The following is a 12,393-nucleotide window of genomic DNA, read 5'->3' as shown; positions in this document are numbered from 1 at the left end:
GCAAGTTGTCTTAAATTTTTTGAAAAGAAAGAACTGTATTGGTTGCTGCCCCCCCCCCCAATCAGGATTCTGGGGGGATAAAGGGGAGGATGAAAGCGAGGGCTGGGCCTCACACCAAAGAAAGCATTCTGCACTCCACAAAGCTCTTGTTTGACTTTGCTGGAAAAAAAATTGGAGTATGTGTACAGACAGAAAAACTGCACAAAATCCCGGTGAAAAATTTACTCTGCAGCTGATGCAGCCTTTCACCATGCAGAACGCACAATAGTCTGGGAAATAGTCAGTTTGGAGATTGAATTGGGGTATTTTGACCATGCATGAGAACTCTGGAGAGAAATCGATCCAGTGTGGAGGCAGAACCGACAAAAAAAGACAAGTGCAGAAAAGACCATGGTATCTTTTTTAACACAAAAGATGATGCACCTTTGGTGACTATGTACTCCCCTACTCGGAGGCAATTTTCCTGCCAACATCAAAGTTTGCTCTCTGTGGCTGAGCAGCCTCAAGTAGGGTGGCTCTGTGTAAGTTCTTTTTGTCCCACCATGAGAAGCAGATATATTTTGGGTTTTTTAGCCCGGCCCAGAAACTTGACGGGAGGAGTAGGAGTCCTCTTCCTCTTTATATGAAATGGCACTGGAGGCTGAGTAACTCACAAAAGAAACAGCAATGTTATTGAACAGGCAGGGATGAAATATGGGTAGGCAGGGAATGAAATGCAGAGGTAAAATTTATGGGTAGAACAGAATACTTTAAAAGTAATAAGCAGAATAGTTTGCTTGCATCTTAGTTTCAGTGTTTACAATTCTTAAGAGCAAGAGGTTTGTAGTTTCATACTTTGGTTAAAGCAACAATGTTTCTCCATAGATTTCCTTTTACAACTTAGGTGTTAATTCAACACAATTTTCCCTTTACGACAGGCCACGTGGTCCTCCTTAGAGCCAACCTCCCCCCTTTCTAGACACTGGGCAGGAATTATTCTTTATAAGACATAACCCTGTTCACCTGGCTGAATGGGAGTCTCCATTTGCTATCCACTCACTCTGCCAAAAACACACCCCCAGTTCTATCTTGGCTGTGTAAATAGGTTTCAACATGTGCTGGCTTTTACACTTGAGCTGAAAAGTTTTCCTTAAGACAATGTTATTACAGTTAGGGCAAATGTTTACTTTTTCCTCACTTCAGAGGGGTACCAGTCTGACCCTCCTTGTCAGACTCCACACTCTTAACTGTAAACAACCAATGAACTCAAAATCCTAAAAAACTCCTGTCAGCACCGTCATTCTGACTAGCCAATCAGAGAGAGGGGAAGCAGCCTGTCAATCAATCTCTCCTTCCAGGCATGACTCCTTCCCTTAAGCTCTCTGAGTGCTACACTATGGAAACCTTTCATTAAAGTGAATCACGTCACAGTAACATGTATGATTCTCTTGCTTTCCACCTGATGAAAATACACATGCATGTTTGCTGAAGGAGTTAAATTTTATTTTAGAAAGACTAAGAAGCATGAGTGCATAGGCAAATCCTATCTACTTATCTCTGGAGAGCAGCCCAGGAAGATAATATAGAAATAGTATAAGGTCTGCAAAGTTTTTGGAACTTCCCTTATTGGCATGATAACTCTCTGCTGTGTAAATACAGATTTTGGAGCAATCTTAAGCAGATCTATCTGGAAGCAAGTCCCATGTTCTTTACTCAGGCTTACTACAAGGAAAGTGTCCTTAGTTCTGCAACCTTTTCAAGTCAGTTAAAAGAGTAGACATGAGATACAAATTCTGAGAACCAAACCTGTTGAGCTGTGTAGTAATCTGTGTACTATGAGATCCAATTTTAGGTACAATCAGCTTGATTAAAGAAGTTGGGGTTAAAAATGAGAGTTTAATCATTGCTTTACAGTATTTTAATTTTTCTTTTCCCTTCCCCTCTTTCATTTCTGTTGCAGAGCCCTGATTCAGTCCATGCTGGAAAGATGTGATCGGTTTTTGTGGTCTCAACAAGCATAACAAATAGTTATGAAAGTTAATAATGGTTGTAAGAAACACAAACTACCAGAACTGTACCATTTTTCAGAAAAGTCTTCCTTGCTGGAAATGGTGCAGTTAGTTTGCACAAAAATGGATAGTAATAAAGCTTCATTTTTTATTCTGATTTTCAAGTCTTGGTATACTGCATTTCTGTAATTCAGTATATATTTGAGAGTATGTCATGCCAATTGCTTATTAAAAGTGCTGAATGATATTGATACAGAAGTATTTGAATATGTTAAAAAGTTTGCATTATCAGTGTTAACTTTACATATGAAAATGGGATTCTTTGTAAATAGCTTCTACCTACCTGAAAACAGGGTTCTTTGTGAACAACCTCTACCAATATAATTTATTTTGGCACTGTCAAAAGAATGACAGATTCTATATAGTTACTGGCAGACTTCCATTCAGTTTGCAAGAAGGTATGTACAAATGGACGGATGTAGAAGCATAGATTTTACCTGTATAATATAAAAGTCACTGTCCTTATGAGTTAAATCAAAAATTCTTGTAAGATAGCTGTTGAGAGAATATAGTAACTACCAAATGTAACACCTTCCAAATGTATATAAATGCAACAGTGCTGAATTATTTATAAGTTAAAATCATCAATAGAACGGGGATGCTATTAGCTAAATATTACTTCAAAATGATTTTGGTGAAACTAACATTTTAAAAACTTCTTAATTGATGCTTCAACAACTGAAGGAATAAATGGTAAAATGATGTATATTAATGCAATTTGTTCTCTTACTGAAAAAGCACCCTAAAATTTAAGAAAAACCCTAAATTAGTTGTGCACTGTTTCATTTACAACTTTTAATGACATTGATTCCAGTCTTGTTGAAGTAAATCCTACTGTGTTCAAACTCGCTTAATCCAAGTAAGTGTATATAGGATTATATGCCACAACTCAAATAGTGATATACTTGTACTTAACATTTTGAGATTCTTCACTATTGCAGTATCATTTCATTTAGAAGGATTCATATTTTAAAGTCCACTAAACTGAATACTTCTATTGATGTTATATGGTAATTGATCAAAAGGTAATACTATGCAAATCATTTGGAGTTATGTTAAATATTTAATTTCTAGAAATCTTATTTTTAATAATGACTTGGTTCCAAAGTAATGTAAAACTGTTTCCATTTGTGCAAGGGAACTTTCATCAATGCTTCTGGGAACAGGCTCTGGTGTCCTCTGAAAGTTGGTCCTGAATGTAGGGGGCACCCTGTATAACAGTTTTTCAACAAGTGAGAGAGGCTGCAGATGGCAGAAGGGAGGGGAAATCTTCATCATCAAAACACATGCACGCACACACATAGAGATACTTTACATTTATAAAAGAGCAGCCTTGGGTCCAATCCAATGTAAATTATACTTTGTGAAGAAATTAATACATCCTGTAGAGTTACAAAGTTTTGGTAAATTTCCTTTTGAAAGCCATCCAGCAATAAACTGTTACGTGTAACGAGCATTTTACCCAGTTCCCTAGCATTCTCTTTGAATTTTTAAGCTGAAGTCTGAAATAGCACAAATGCATCTTAATCTCAGGTTTTCTATACAGTCTTATAGGATATAATTTTATACTAGTTTTTGTGACTTCTTGTCTCAAAACTTTCATAAAGTACAGCTCTCAACATAAATTACCTTCATTCTGTGCCTTATTTTTCTAGACCACAATCCAAAGAGTCTTGTTAGCCATGTACAAAGGCTTGTGCACACTAGTTTTTTCTCCTTCCTTCCCAGCAGCAGCTTCTTACACTTATGTGGTTTTGTCAAGTTTCAAAGTCAGCGTCATTAGCATTATGGAGAGGACTGTTTCCAGAAAGAGGGGTTGAGAAATCCTGTTGTGAACTATGAGCTCACTGTGCAGACTTTTGAATGGGGTATATACTGGGCAAATTAATGTTTACATTATTTGTGTGAAGAAATAGTTTAAAGACTGATACAAATGCATAAACTTAAGTTCATGAGCTTTTCATAAAACTGTATTATATTCTGTCTGAAATGCAATTGATGTGGAACAACTAAAATGTATACGATGTATTGTCGAAGGCTTTCACGGCCGGAGAACGATGGTTGTTGTGGGTTTTCCGGGCTGTATTGCCGTGGTCTTGGCATTGTAGTTCCTGACGTTTCGCCAGCAGCTGTGGCTGGCATCTTCAGAGGTGTAGCACCAAAAGACAGAGATCTCTCAGTGTCACAGTGTGGAAAAGATGTAGGTCATTTGTATCTACTCAGGAGGGGTGGGGTTGAGCTGAGTCATCCTGTAAGAGTTTCCCAGGGTGTGGAATGCTAATGGCGGGAGGCTTCACTGTATCCTGAGGAGGTTCTTTTGCATATGGATTGGTACTTGATGTGCTAATCTTCTCTGCAGGGCTATTGTCAGGGATAGAATGTTTTGTTAGCCTGGTGTTTTTCAGAACTGGCAACCATGCTCGGTTCATTCTTAAGGTTTCTTCTTTCCTGTTGAAGTTTTGCTTATGCTTGTGAATTTCAATGGCTTCCCTGTGCAGTCTGACAAAGTAGTTGGAAGTGTTGTCCAGTATTTTGGTGTCCTGGAATAAGATACTGTGCCCTGTTTGAGTTAGGCTATGTTCAGCCACTGCTGATTTTTCCGGTTGTCCAAGTCTGCAGTGTCTTTCATGTTCTTTTATTCTTGTCTGGATGCTACGCTTTGTGGTCCCGATGTAAACTTGTCCACAGCTGCAGGGTATACGGTATACTCCTGCAGAGGTTAGGGGGTCTCTACTGTCTTTTGCTGATCGTAGCATCTGTTGTATTTTTCGGGTGGGTCTGAATACTGCTTGAAGGTTATGCTTTTTCATAAGCTTTCCCATCTGATCAGTAATTCCTTTGATATATGGCAAAAACACTTTTCCTGTGGGAGACTGTTTTTCTTTGGTTGTTTGATTCATCCTGGGTTTGATTGCTCTTCGGATTTCATTTCTGGAGTAGCCATTTGCCTGAAGTGCGTGGTTTAGATGATTAATTTCCTCATTGAGAAAGTGCGGCTCACATATCCGTCTTGCACGATCCACTAATGTTTTCATTATGCCTCTTTTCTGTCGGGGGTGGTGTTCATCCACCTGAACATACAATTCACCATGGAGAAAGAAATCGAGGGAAAACTCCCATTCCTGGATACCTGGGTCATCCGCAAAGCAAACTTTCAGTTAGGTCACAAGGTCTACAGGAAACCAACTCACACTGATCGGTACCTACACAAAAACTCCAATCACCACCCCCGACAGAAAAGAGGCATAATGAAAACATTAGTGGATCGTGCAAGACGGATATGTGAGCCGCACTTTCTCAATGAGAATGAACCGAGCATGGTTGCCAGTTCTGAAAAACACCAGGCTAACAAAACATTCTATCCCTGACAATAGCCCTGCAGAGAAGATTAGCACATCAAGTACCAATCCATATGCAAAAGAACCTCCTCAGGATACAGTGAAGCCTCCCGCCATTAGCATTCCACACCCTGGGAAACTCTTACAGGATGACTCAGCTCAATCCCACCCCTCCTGAGTAGATACAAATGACCTACATCTTTTCCACACTGTGACACTGAGAGATCTCTGTCTTTTGGTGCTACACCTCTGAAGATGCCAGCCACAGCTGCTGGCGAAACGTCAGGAACTACAATGCCAAGACCACGGCAATACAGCCCGGAAAACCCACAACAACCAACTAAAATGTATACATTTCGGCCCCCACCCGGCCGGCAGCCAAGGGCTTGAGGCCGGGGGCCGCATTTGCCGCTGCGGAGGATAAATGGCAGCATTTCCCCGGCCTCTCAGGGTCACATGGGAAGGGGGCGGGGCTAAGTGCCTTAACAGGACAGCCCTGCCTCTGCATCAGCACTTGTTGCCTCATGCTCGTGTTCATTATCTGGAGGCCTTTTTTTCCTTTTCAAGGGGCCTTCACTTGCCGCCTCAAGCATATATCAAGCTCTCTCAGCCAAGCTCCTCTGAGGCCAGTTTTACTGAAGGCCCTCCGGGCTAGGTGGCTATAGCTGCCTTGGGGAAAGCTGTGATATTCCCCTGCTTGATACCTTCAAACAACCGGAGGAGACCCAGGGCCCAGCGCCAGGCTCAGTGGTTTGGCAGAGATTTATTATTATTATTACCTTCTCATTAACATTGGGGACTGTTGTCTACCAGTCAGGAGGGCTAAAGCAGAGTTATATTCAGTCCTTGCAGGCCTCTGGCCTAATTAGGCTCTTCTTCCCCTCCCCCTTATTTTGTTGGAAGGGAATACTTTCAGCAGACACAGCGATAGGCTTTTCTGTAGGCTGCAGGGGTGAATTGCAGCCATCTGAGGGGCGGATTACACTACTACTACTGGCTTAGCAGGGTGGATGCTGGTAGGCCTCGTCTCTGTCTAGGCTCCCCCCCCCCCTGTTTATACTTACTTAGGAGGGAGTATTTCTAGTAGCAATAGCTCGGCTTAAGGCCTTCAGGCAGCAGGGGGTGCATTTTATGAAAAGGCTTGGCATTTTATTCAGTTGGGTGCAGCCATTTTGAGTGTGGCACCAGTGGCCTGCTTTGCTTCCTGACAGTGCAGCCTTATTGAGAAGGCATTTACAATATGCACAGCTCCAACAGCAGCCAGTTTGAATGTGGGTTTTATATGGTCTGATTTGCCTCTTGCTTATTGGCAGTGGAAGCCATTTTGGTTGGGCTTTTACAGCTTCTGCTGTGCTAGGGTGGCCATTTTGAGTGTGTCACCCTGTGGCCTGCTTAGCCTCCTAGCACTGGCAGCCATTTTACTAGGTGCCATAGAGGAGGTTGGGGTAAGCGCGTGGGTGGGGCCAGTGGTAACTTCCCGCAGCAAGCTGGATAAGGACCCAGCCCAATAAAACTGAGGGAACTTAAGTATCTCTTGGATGTTATCCTAAGCGTGAAGACGCTTTGTTTGTGTTCAGTGGGTTTAACTGTGGGTTCAGGATTCCTTTCCAGGGACCTTGGAATCCTTTCATGGCAGCCAATCTTTGATCAGTGGCAGGTATGGAAGGGATTGTTAGGGAAAAGATTGTTGGGACACTGTTCATTATCTGGGTGCCTTTTTTCCTTTTCAAGGGGCCTTCATTAACCTAGCAGGGCAGTTGGTGGTCCAACTGGCCCAGGGCCCTGCTGAGTTGGACACGGTCCACAAAACCTCCAGGCTGCCACTGGAAAAGCTAGCCAACCTCAGGGTGTGGTTTGCCTCATTTAATGAGTAGCATAGAATATCTCTGATTGAGTTGCAGCAGCTTGTAGGACACTTACTTTGTTTTTAGAGTGGTGGTTCCTGAACGGGTTTTCTTAACGTGCCTCTGTGATGCCATGGACAATTTAAGGCTTCCCCATCACAGGCTCAGGATGGATGTTCAGGATGGATGCTAGATTCAGGGAAGAACTTGGGAGGGACTTATGGTTTGGGAGAAATTTTACAGGAAGCTAATGGCATTTCCTTTTGAGGGGCGATCTTTTGCTGGAAGCAGAGTTGCATGGGCACTCTGATGCCTCCTGCTCTCTTGGATTTGGGGTGTTCTTCTGAGGGCACTGGTGTGCCAAGCAGTGGCCATCAGATTGGGTTGAGTAGGGCCTCAGGGAACAAGACCTTGCCAAGCATACCGTGCCACATTGTGTTCATGGCCAAGCACATCCCAGGGTGGGATAGCACCTAGGCAGTCGTGTTGGGCTGTGGGCTAGGGGCTTAGCGGTAACTCTATTAGGTAACAGCTGGCAGCATTAGCAATGCATTTACCAGCAGAGCCCACGGGTTTGCAGTAACCATCGGGAATGTCTGCATTAGTGGTTAGAGGGTTGGTCCCAAGAGGCAGCCAGACCCCAGGAGGCAGCCAGACCAAGGGATAATAGCCAGACCCCGAGAGGCAGCCAGACCAAGGCATAATAGGGAGCCTGTTATTCCAGCCAGACCCCGAGAGACAGCCAAACCAAGGCATAATAGGGAGCCTATTACTTCAGCTGTCCAGTGTGCTGCTCTGGTCCTGGGGTTGGCTCTAGTTTAGGCAGCTGCACGGACAGCCTTTTTTCGGGGTACTTAGGATAAGTGAATGGGTGGCCCATCCTCTCAAGGCTGAGTCAGGTAGGGCCTTACTGGCCTAGGACATAAAAAGTGTGTGGATGATAATGCTACTTTAAGGATTAGATGTTATAGGATTAGACGTTCTAGGACGGCTCATTTACAGCTGGGGTATGTTATCCAGCTGGGTCCATGGGCAGATATAGAGTGGTGCCTGGTGTTGGCTCTGAAGCAGTATATTGCGCTTTGAGGACTATATTTGAGGAGTGTATTGCGCTTTGAGGGGAGCCTAGGGGAAGACGGGGGATTATAGTTTTGTCACATCGATGGAGCCCCCCCTGCCTTGAATAGGCACCAGTGTGGGACAGTCGTCGGATGGCCTCTGACAAGATTGAGTTTGCAGAACGTTAAAAGTGGCACCCATTTCTTCCAGACTAGGGCAGCCTTGATAGCTGCAGCCATGTGTTACTAGGTTATTCAGCGGGTGGGCTGGTGGAGGTCCAAGGCTTATCGGTCTACATTCGTCCACTGGATGCTGGGAACCTCAACTGATTTGTTTTTTCTTCAGGTGCTGTGTTTTGCCAGGAAGGCTACAGATCCTTATATGTGGACACAGCATAGTTTTTTGGGTGGCCCACCAAGCCCAGAGGATGGCCATCGGGTCCCAGCTTGGGCTAAGTGAGTGGGCCATGGTTGAGTGGCAGGGCCGATGAGGCCTAAGGTGGCCAGGGCTGCTGCCTTTGCTGTTTGACGGGAGGAATGGTCCTCCGCCTGACATATTGGTCATTCACCTGTGAGGTAATGACCTGGACTTGTAAAGAGTATGGCTCCTTGTTTTGCAGGCGCAGGCTGACTTGCAGTGGAGTAGCAAGCCATGGCCTGGCATCTTATCTATTTGGTTGGAGATAGCTCAGTTAGCTTGGGGGAATGGGTTGAACATTTATCTTCCCCATCTCAGGATTAAGGCCCGCTTGGCCAACCTCTACCGAGGCGATGGGGGCCACCTTTTGGTGGCGGGCAACGATAGATAGATAGATAGATAGATAGATAGATAGATAGATAGATAGATAGATAGATAGATAGATAGATAGATAGATAGATAGATAGATAGATAGATAGATAGATGACCTGAGGCAAGGGCTATGGCTTACAGTAAGTCACCTGTGGGGCACAAAGGCCTGAGCAGAGGCTCGGCCTTAGCGTTGGCAGGATTTAGTTGGGGGGGATGTTAGCGGGACGGTGAGTACCCTTGGCACATCCCCATTGGTGGGGATATTGGGGGCCTGTCAGGATCGGCTGGCATGCTTGGCGGCGGCCAGTTGAGAGGGCAGGCTGCCTGGTGGGATCTCCTGGACAAGTCCTTCTCTCATGCTCTGCGGCAGAGGTGCTTGGAGCTTTAAGGGGGAAACCATCTGCCAGGCCGGCCAGATCCCAGCCATGCATTTGGAGGGCTCGCATCCAGGGCAGCGGGTCTTGCCCAGACAGGTCAAGGCGGGGTCCAGGGGAGTGACCCCAGGGCTTGACCTGTACCACTGGTTAGGCCCTTGCCAGGGTTTTTTAGTTGTTGCAGTTCATGTTGTTGCCTAAATAAAAGTGGCCCTTTATTACCCAAGCCTTGTGTCTGCCTCTTATTCTGACTGGGGGGGGGGGGGCAAAGCCTTGTTTGTACTTACTTGTGGTTTCTATTTTCAAAAACTGATCACTTGCTTTTAAGCATACATTATGCTTTTGTTATTTAAAGCATTGCTTTGTTCTCAAACAGCCTTGTTTATTATTTAAAGCTTTGTCTCAGACATCCTTGTGTATTACTTTTGCTTATTTGGAGTTTATTAAAGTTAATATATTGTAATAATCTCGTGTTCAGTTCTTTTGTAACATTATGGGTTACAATAGGAAAAACAATCATTTTTCTAATTCTTTGATGTTCCCATATTTTTTATTTCTTAAATATGTGACAAGCCTGCCATCTGCTATGTATTTAAAATACAGGTTTTTTGAAGCCAAAAGCATTGCACTTTCAGATCAGGACCCCCCAAAAGAGACCTGTGCGCATACAACATGGAATGTACTTCCAGAATTTTGTTTGTTGATTTTACTGCAGAAGTTTCTGCTGCCAAGTTCAGAATTCATAACACTGTTCAGAATTCAGATAAGGAAAAATTACAGGAGGGCCACCATGTTTTAAATCCACCTAGTGGAATAGATCATAAACAGGAGAAATTATTTGAGGCATGATAGTGTGGAAGAAGTTAGATCTATGACTATCACAACTCATGCATAGTATCCAATTCCAAAACTTGCAGTTTCAGATTCAAAGAACTCCTCTTTCTGTGTTTTGGTAGTATTCTCATGACTACATCAACTTTTCTGCTCTTTACACAAAATGAACAGAATGGAACTCCGGCCACTACTCTTCCATTTCTCAAGCTCTGTTTAAAATAGCAAAGTCTGCAGTCATCCCACTTCGTAAATGAAGGCATACAGCATCAGCCAGAACTCTCATTTTAAAACTGGTATGTAGTGGGTTTGGCTGCCAACTTCCAGGTGGTGGCTGGAAATCTCCTAGAATTATAACTGATCTCTGGGTGACAGAGATCAGTTGCCCTGGAGAAAATGGCTGTTTTGGAAGGTGAACTCTGGCATTACACTCCTCTTAAATCTTGGAGGAAGAATTTTGTTATAAATTAACATTTTCTGAGTTGGAAAAGTAGAAAAAAAACCCTAGACCCTGACCAGTTTGGTGTTTTCATTGAAACTGCCGTAGCAGAAATTGTTTTGGGAAATGGCCAGGGTCACGTATCTGTTAGTTCGCCTGTCCTGCCCCCCCCCCAGTGTATTTTGATACAATTGGCTACCATACCCTGAATTCTCTAGCTGGGGTACTGTCTTATGATTGTTCTAATTGTTCCTGAAGGGCAGGATTCAGAAGATTGTGTTCGGAAACTGACTCATGTATGAACATGGACTTGGGTTGCCAGCTCCAAGTTGGGAAATTCCTGGAGATCTGGGGGGTGAAACCTGGAGAAAATGAGGTTTGGAGAGGGAAAGGACCTTGGCATGGCATAATGCCTCTAAAGCAGCCATTTTCTCCAGGTGAACTGATCTCTGTGGCCTGGAGACCAGTTGTAATCCCGGGAGATCTCCAGCCACTACCTGGAGGCTGGCAAACCTAACATGGACTCCTGTTAAGTTTCCGTTTTTAAAAATGCTTACACCTACATGAAGCTGCCGAGGGAAGAGTGTGTTTTTGTTGCACAAAAAAGTGCTCTTTCCCTTTGCCTCTTCCAATCTTCTGAGCAAAAGAGAGATGAGACAGACAAGGGCTGTTGTAACAGAGTATATTTGCAAATATAGGGTACCAGCTTACAAAATGAGCTTAGAATGTACCACCGAACAAAGGAGCACATGCTTCTTTTAAGGGCTCATGACATCATTTTGGCGAAACGAAACTCACATTCAAACAAAACGTGATCCCTTTACACCTATGGATAGGCTATTCTCCATTTCTCGCTCGCGACAGCTTTATTCTTCACAGTAGTCACTCGTTACTTTCACACACACACACTCTTCCTCCAAAGAGGAGGGAGGGGAAACTTATAATTCTCCCTTTGTCTCTGCCTCTGCATCCCAAGAATGTTCAGTTATCTGTCCAAGGCCAGATTTTCTCTTCTCATGTGCAACCAGGGAGAAAGGGGGTGGGGGTGGCTAAAAGACAGAGACCAGTTACTTAAAACATAAAGAATCCATCCTAAGCTTCCTGCTAGCTTAATATCACAGCCCTATGATTAATATAAATTTGCTAATCCCACAGTTTCATTGGGATTCTGGTTGACCTCAAAAAAAGTTTTATCTTTTATTTCTCTGGCTTTGAAGATTTTTCTTGATCGCTTTGGTTTGGTATCATCTATCTGTAGCTATACAAGTGAAGTTACTTTGAAGAGCTAATTTTGAAACAAAACCGTTTTGCATTCGAATTATAAAAGGCTGAAGATGCCAAAATAAGCTTCGTTCATTTTGGCTGCGAGGTGAACCTGTAAGGGGGCGCTGCTAGGCGATTTCGACTAAAATAGTGGGCGGGCGAAGCACCTTAGTCATCGAGGAGTGTCCGCGATTTTAAAAGGCCGGGCGGGGGCGCTCTCGGAATTGTGCAAGGCTTGAGAGGCTGGCGGTCCGTCAGTCGAGGCGGTTCAGCAGCACCGTGACCGGAAGAAGTAGAGACGTAGGCTCGGGTATGAGGGTGGGGTTTGCGGGAAGAGCTGAACGGTGCGATTCGCTCCCGCTGCCCGATTAACGTTTGTCCTCCCTCCAGTCTTAAGGCATGGCCTGA

At 44.0% G+C, this 12,393-nt stretch overlaps 1 protein-coding gene across 2 annotated transcripts in view; it reads left to right on the top strand.

Annotated features, from left to right (window-relative positions):
• HPS5 (HPS5 biogenesis of lysosomal organelles complex 2 subunit 2) overlaps positions 1-4,166 on the top strand; it is a 99,523-nt gene extending 95,357 nt beyond the window's left edge. For both annotated transcript variants that reach the window (XM_054970743.1, XM_054970742.1), the window contains exon 23: positions 1,940-4,166. In XM_054970743.1, coding sequence (XP_054826718.1) covers positions 1,940-2,000 — 61 coding nt within the window. In that variant the 3' untranslated portion in view covers positions 2,001-4,166. The remainder of the gene's footprint in view (positions 1-1,939) is intronic.
• Positions 4,167-12,393: the final 8,227 nt, after the last annotated feature.

The sequence above is a fragment of the Eublepharis macularius genome, chromosome 2 (assembly GCF_028583425.1).
Source record: "Eublepharis macularius isolate TG4126 chromosome 2, MPM_Emac_v1.0, whole genome shotgun sequence".
Lineage (NCBI taxonomy): Eukaryota > Metazoa > Chordata > Lepidosauria > Squamata > Eublepharidae > Eublepharis > Eublepharis macularius.
This window is presented reverse-complemented; position numbering and strand designations above follow the sequence as displayed.